This window comes from Scyliorhinus canicula, chromosome 2, assembly GCF_902713615.1.
Source record: "Scyliorhinus canicula chromosome 2, sScyCan1.1, whole genome shotgun sequence".
Classification (NCBI taxonomy): Eukaryota; Metazoa; Chordata; class Chondrichthyes; order Carcharhiniformes; family Scyliorhinidae; genus Scyliorhinus; species Scyliorhinus canicula.
In genome coordinates this window covers 93,708,603-93,715,929 of record NC_052147.1, presented here as the reverse complement: position 1 = coordinate 93,715,929, position 7,327 = coordinate 93,708,603, and the positions used below count along the sequence as shown (strand labels likewise).

At 44.6% G+C, this 7,327-nt stretch overlaps 1 protein-coding gene across 1 annotated transcript; it reads left to right on the top strand.

Annotated features, from left to right (window-relative positions):
* The first annotated feature begins 1,010 nt into the window (after window positions 1-1,010).
* LOC119962394 (EEF1A lysine methyltransferase 3-like) lies at window positions 1,011-5,728 on the top strand. The gene is made up of 3 exons (XM_038790359.1): window positions 1,011-1,397; window positions 2,688-2,799; window positions 4,605-5,728. The coding sequence occupies exons 1-3, from the start codon at window positions 1,227-1,229 to the stop codon at window positions 5,000-5,002; spliced, it is 681 nt and encodes a 226-aa protein (XP_038646287.1). The 5' UTR covers window positions 1,011-1,226; the 3' UTR covers window positions 5,003-5,728.
* Window positions 5,729-7,327: the final 1,599 nt, after the last annotated feature.

Sequence of the window (7,327 nt, the reverse complement as noted above, 5' to 3'; positions counted from 1 at the left end):
CTGTCAAAGAAACTTTGACGGGTTGCTGCAGTGTAGCTTCTAGATGTAGGATTTAAAGGTTTATTATGCTTACCTTAGTGATTTGATGTGTAAGAGATATATTGAACTTGCCCCAACTATCACTCTACTCTTCAATAATGATTGGTTTGTGACTATCCATTGTGTGGTGGCGATAAGCAGTTCACAATAGGGCTCACCACCACAGTGGGGCTCAATGGGTAGATCTCTTGGTAGTCTGGAGTCAGAAGTTTCTGGGTTCGAGTCTCACGAAATCTTTCACAGCTTTAAAGCTCTAGTGTTCAGTTCAAAATGTTGAAATAAGAAGTTCAATTACATTTATGTTAGACACTGCACATCCATTATTATATACAGACTTGCAGCAATTTTCAAACTTTAGCAGTGTGCTTATGATGGATTCTATTCTGCAAACACCGTGTGCCAACCAACTCGATATGAGGTGGTTTGTGAGATCTGAGAGAGGTAACATTCCGATACACTGGAAAAGGGCAGGTGGATGGGATTGTATCTGCAGTACAACAGCCAATGATATACCCAGGTGTTTCAATGCATATCACAAACTGATCTACTGATGGATAATCTTCCTATATCTGATTTGATTTGAATTTCTTTCAGCCCTATGGAAACAACGGGCACTGAAAGGATGCAAGTTCATTGCAAAACGTTGGAAATAGTGCGATAGATACTGCAATAAGTAGATCAAGTTGCAATGATAGCTTGGATTCGTGATGGCATTCCAGATTTTGCCTTAGAAAAACATAGATCTAATTAAATAATGCGGGTAATCACGTAATTGCTGGGCAGAGTCAGCGCTGAGATTTGCAATATATCTTTTTTCTTATTCGGTATTCAACTATGACCGAATTGTTCATGTCACTATTGGAAGAAGGGCAGAAGTGCTTTCCCCGTTGCTCTGGACAACATTCATCCCTCAACTAACATTGCTTAAACATGCTGTTATCTATCTTGTTGCCGCTTAGAGAACATTGCTGCTCGTAACATTATTACTCGAGTGTGTCTACGGAACGAGAGTGGCTCCATTTAATTGGCTGCAAGGAAGTTGGGCCGCCCCGAGATCTCACAGAAGTTCACATAAATACAAGTTTGACCGTTTCCAGGAATCTCCCCTCTGTTTCAACCCTGGAGCGGAAGACACCGTAACTCACAGGCGATCCAACCAGTTAATTTCAGAGGAAGGTTAAGAAAGGATGACGACAATCAGACGGGAAGAGGAATCCACTGGCGATGACCAAAATGAAGAGAGTCCTAAACCAGATGCGTTCATTTTGGAGAACGCATACGAGTTCTGCGGCTATCATTTAAGGATCGCACGATTCGTCAATGCTGACCTTGGCTATTCTTCACATATCTGGGACTCTGTAAGTGAAATGGATCATTTAGATGTAAGCAAACCGGCCTTTTGCATTTAAAATACTCCCCTGAAAAAATGCAACGGAGGCAGGCTCATCGGACATGTTTAAAGCTTAGATTCTTGATTAACAAGGGAAGAAAATATACAAAGGCTTGACCAGCAAAGTAGAAGTGAGGGCACAATCAGGTCAGACATGACCTTATCAAATGGAGCTGGCTCGAGGGGCCGAGTGGACTACCCTTACTACTAATTCGTATGTTTCTACGTATATGTGTTTGTATGTACGTAGATATAGATGTATAACAAGTTAAATTACACGTCCATTTGAAATAGAATGCTAGTCCGAGATCACGTTTGTCATAAAGGCTCAGGTAGTTGATTAAATACACTTCCCCTCCTGATGCTCTTGGGGTTTTTTATATCAACTTTCAATTCCCATAGAAACCATAGAATCGTTACAGTGCAGAAGGACACCATTCAGCCCGTCGAGTCTGCACCAACCCTCTGAAAGAGCACCCTACCTCGGCCCACTCCCCGTAACCTTGCCGAACCTGCCCTGCACATTTATGGATACTAAAGGGCAATTTAGCATGGCCAATCCACCTAATGGTACATCTTTGCACTGTGGGAGGAAACAGAAGCACTCGGAGGAAACACCGGGAGAACGTGCAAACACGGCACAGTCACCCAAAGTCGGAATTGAATCCAAGCCCCTGGCAGCAGTGTTAACCACTGTGCCACCGTGCCGCTCTTTCCTCCTCCTTAGGTGTACAGTGACATGTTTCTGTACCTTTTTCTAGCTCTGAATGGTCAAAAGCTAGACCTTTTTCTAGCTCTGAATGGTCATTACACGTGCTTTGGACCAGCCGCATTAGAACAGTGCAATTAAATGAACCAGACGGGGATCTTCCCCTGCGCTTTAGACAGCAACCAGTGCGACATCTTCACTTTGAGTCATTGATGCAACTTTGATTTGCTCTCCGATATGGCATGAGGCACGTGAGGCTCTGAGTCGAAGAGCTGGGCCAGCAAGTTAGATCATATCTGGGACTCCATGCAACGTGGGGAGAGAGCAGAAAGTCCCTCCGAAGATCGGACCCGCCCCAGTGCTGATCTGAACCCATTCGCTGACGGTGACATGATCCGACTGATAACAGATGATGAAGGTTTCCATTATCCCTGTAGCAGTTATTTATTCTCGCGGCCTACACTTCACGAACAGCTGCAATCGGTACTCAAATGACTTAGGTAACTTTCTGAAAGAGTTAATCATACCGCATATTTTCCATCTTTCCAGGCGATCTTTCTGTGCAACTATTTTGAGAAAGAGAACATCAACTTTACTGGAAAGAAGGTGATTGAATTGGGATCAGGCACTGGAATGGTGGGGATTTTAGCAGCTCTACTCGGTAAGTCAACATTTGAGAAGTGGAATGCACTACATCCCCATGCTGACATTAGAAAGAGAAATGAAAAACCATTAGAAGTCGTGTCTATACCGTGAAATGGATGTTTGCAGAACGACACAGCTGGAAGATGTTGTTGATTTCCCTTGCCGCTGGTAGAAGTGTATTTGTAGGATTCAGTCATCTTGCTGCAGACTTTTGGTCCTCAATTTCGAAGAGAATAAAAACGGAGTAGAAATATTTCCAATGCCCACTTGTAAATCAGCGCATGCTCACTGGGTTGTATTGGTTCTCGGATAAGCAGCCTCTGAATTCAAAATGATCTCCCTTGTTTTCAAATCCTTCAGCAGCCTCGCCTCTCAGTGGCTCTAGAGTTAGCTGCAATCCTTCACTCCTCCAAATCTGACCTGTTGAATCTGCTTGAAATAACCACTGTTATCAGCGGCCACGCGCCAAGGTAGAACATTTACACATCCGTGTCTCTTTTCCCACTCTTAATTTAAGATGCTATTTGAAACCCCAACGACCTTCTCATGCTTTCTTTTATTGATCAATGAGATGTGGACATCTCTGGCTAATCCAGCATTCGTTATCCATCCCTAATTGCCCTTGGAAAGTTGGTGGGGAGTGGCTTTCATGGACCGCTGCAGCACACATATTTTCAAGATTTTGCCCCACCGACAGTGATGGAACGGCGATATATTTGCCAAGTCAGGGTGGTGAGTGGCTTGGAGGGGAACCTCCATGTGGTGGCCTTCCTTGCGTCTGCCCCCTTGTCTTTCTTGAGGGTAGTGGTTGTGGGTTTGAACGGGGCTGCTTAAGGAGACTTGGTGAGTTGAGTGCATCTTGGAGATGGTACACATTGTTGCTCCTTTGTGTCAGTGATGGAGGGATTGTATGTTTGTCGAAGGGGTCGCAATCAGGCAGGGTTGCTTTGTCCTGGATGGTACCAAGGTACTTGAGTGTTCGTGGAGCCGCACTCATCCAGGTAAGTGGAGACTACTTCACCACACTCCCGACTTGTGCATTTTAGATCATGGGCAGGCTTTGCTGAGTCAGGAATCTGAAGCTGAGTCACTCTCCAAAGGATTTCTAGACTCTTGCCTGTTCTTATACCCACTGTACATATATGGCTAGTCCAGTTATTTTTCTGGTTAATGGTAGCCCGCAGAATGTTGCTGCATCTTTGTGTCAAGTAATGTACAATGATGATCCTGTGAAGCATATATATATGCACAAAAAATTGTTGGCGTTGCTCTTGTTGCTTTTCCTCTAACCAAACCTGAATGGAAAAGGTCGGGGATGCCAGGCTGAGAAGAACAGAACAGTTACTCGTGGAACTCAGCCCCAGGAAATCACTGCAGGAGTTGGTCAGGGCATTGTCCTTCACCGTAGCTGATGGTAGCCTGGTGGTAATGCCACTGGGTCAGTAATGCAGAGACCCAGGCAGGTGTTCTGGGGAAACAGTTTCAGGTTCCACCACGGCAGCTGGTGGAGTTCAAATTCCGTTAATAAATCCAGAATTGAAAGCCTACCTCAGTAATGATGACGATACAAATCACAATCGATTGCCGTAAAGTTCTTCACTAATGCCCTTGAAATTGTTAATTGCTGCTCTTGCTATGGTTACCTGATCTGCCCTCATGCGACTCCAAACCCACGGCTATGGGAACATAACCACCATCACGCTCTTTCTCTCTCCCCCCCCTCCCCCTCGCCTCTTACCCCCCCCCCCCCCCCAACCACCACCCTGCTCCTTCCTCAGGTGAAATCGAACTGAATATGGAATGTTTTTCCCCTCTCCTTAGGTGGTGATGTTACTTTGACCGACAAACCGAAAATCCGAACGCAATTAGAAAACAACGTCGGAATCAACATGCCTTCTGTCTGCAATCACCGTATAAGGTTCCGCCCCCTGGTTTGGGGTGAAGATCTCGCTAAGTTCAGTCCGATCTATGACTTCGTCCTGGGGACAGATATTGTATATAGCTCGGCCGCCTACCCGGCTCTAGTGAAAACATTGCGCTATTTCGGCCAGCTGGGGACCACCATTATCATGTGTTCAGAACTGCGAAGCGTGCATGGTGCCTTTCACGACGACGTTATAACTCAGTACTTTCATTCCCAGATTGTTGCTCGTTTAGAAAACAAAGATATCAATGTGTACAAAATTACCAAACTTGAAAGTCTCGGGGATACTAACTGAAAACAATGATCCATTGATTACCGCGCCTATCACTGGGGTTGAACGTACTTCCTGTTGTCTATGGGAAGAACTATTCAACATTTTATTGTACATTTACGTCCCACTCCGATTTGTCCCTTTCGGTCAGGCGGCAGGAATTTCCGGGAAACTAATTTCCCTGCTTGGGAATAAAGAGCGCCTTCTGCGCTCGCAAAGTGGCAATCAGAATAACAACTCACCGGTCTTCCTTCCTCAGTCAATTTCATAAAACCAGGAAATTTGCCGACTGACACCAGTAAAACTACCATGAAAGTTGATAGTCCCAGCCAAATGTCTCATTATTACTGGTGCCGACTCCAAGCCAGGCTACCGAATGGAGTTTTGGCTGCTTTAGCTCACTTGGTTAGACAGCTGGTTCGCTATACAGCCCAAAGGCCAGCAGAGCAGGTTCCATTCCCATACCGGCTGAGGTTATTCATGAAAGGCCTGTCTTCTCAAACTTGCCTGAGGTGTGCTGATTCTCCGGTTAAATGTCCCCCTGAAAGAGGAAAGCAGCGTTTGGCGATCTGGGACCATACCCAACAGAGTTTTAAAATCCTCTGATCTCCAATCATGTCATGAGTCTGCGACCATTGGCATGGCCGTTGTCAATAATGTGCGCATTTCAATAAGCAGCACGGTAGCACAGTGGTTAGCACTGTTGCTTCACAACGCCAGGGTCCCAGGTTGATTCACGGCTTGGGTCACTGTCTGTGCGGAGTCTGCACGTTCTCCCCAAGTCGGCCTGGATTTCCTCGGGTGCTCAGGTTTCCTCCCACAAGTCCCGAAAGACATGCTGTTAGGTAATTTGAACATTCTGAATTCTCCCTCTGTGTACCCGAACAGGCACCGGAATGTGGCGACTAGGGATTTCCACAGTAACTTCATTGCAGTCTTAATGTAAGCCGACTTGTGAGATAAAAGATTATTATTTTTTAGCCATCCATAACAACAACATAACAAACAATGGATAACATTCCAGCATGGATCATTGAAGTTAAATCAATAGTTATGGACCAGCTGGGGCCCATGAATCCTAAGCTGAACTCATGCACAGGCCATAAGATCATAAGACAGAGGAGCAGAATTAAGCCAGTTGGTCCATCAAGTCTGCTCCGCCATTCAATCATGGCTGATATTTTTCTCATCCCCATTCTCCTGCCTTCTCCCTATAACCCTTGATCCCCTTATTAGTCAAGAACCCATCTATCTGTCTTAAAGGCACTTCACAGCCTTCAGCGGCAAAGAGTTCCACAGATTCACCACCCTCTGTCTGAAGAAATTCCTCCTCATCTCTGTTTTAAAGGATCATTCTTTTAATAAAGTGGACAGAATCCTTAATTTTATTGGTCTACTTAGCATATGATTACCTCGACAGCGTACTGATGACCTATGCTACGAAATGAGCAATATCTTTTGTATTCATCGTCAGTGTGTCATGTTTTTGTCAATTATTTTGAAGGGTACCATCATTTTAGAAGGTAGGGGCAGATGATATTTAAACAGTTCTGATTACGGTTATGTTTAACAGTCATCTCTATTTATATACCCGTGTTCTAACGGCAGGATCAAAAAGCACAAAAGGAGTTTGCCAAAACGAGGAGTCCAAACTTTCACTATAAGCTCTAGAAGAAAATGATATTGAAATGGAAGGCCATTTCTATGTTTCAAATCCACTCCATCCGGCACACAGTGTACAAAAGGCATGTTGTCATTTCCGCTCACTATCAAAGAATGTATGAACTCTTTGTTCCATTGATTACTACAGTTTTATTCATAGACATATATAACTTGCTTCCATTATGTACACGAGGTTCATTTTTGACATGAAATTAGCCATGTCGCAAACATTTCAGGATCTGTGTTTGTTGCATTAGTTACAATCACCACCTTGGTGAGATTGCAGATTGACTCGCATTTTGAGAAACTGGTTTTGGTCATTTAAGATACTTATTTGTGGTTTTGAAGTTGTCCCTGTAGACCAGTTACATGTTTTCTTGTATATAAGCCATAAAAGCTCTCTTTAAAGTGGGGAAACGCAAAGGACAACCACAATGGATTCAAGACGCGATCAGGAAAATTTAGACCTTCAGTTGACCCGGTGAAAAAGACAGCGCTGTGAAGAACACCTTGCAATCTCTTGACCATGATGTCCACGCGTTGCTACTTAGAGACCACTACCTACGTCCCATCAGCCAGTTGGCATTGTCCACAGCCAATTGTCCGCACCCCTTTTTCCTAACTGCACACATCCCAATGTATGCACGCCACTCGACATACCGCACTGCCCTCACTGTCAGCAATCCA

Bases quoted from the DNA above. Each gene is read 5' to 3' on its own strand.
- LOC119962394 (XM_038790359.1), top strand. From the start codon at position 1,227: ATGACGACAATCAGACGGGAAGAGGAATCCACTGGCGATGACCAAAAT. The intron at 1,398-2,687 runs GTAAGTGAAATG...CCATCTTTCCAG, and splicing joins CTTCACATATCTGGGACTCT to GCGATCTTTCTGTGCAACTA. The intron at 2,800-4,604 runs GTAAGTCAACAT...CCCTCTCCTTAG, and splicing joins GATTTTAGCAGCTCTACTCG to GTGGTGATGTTACTTTGACC.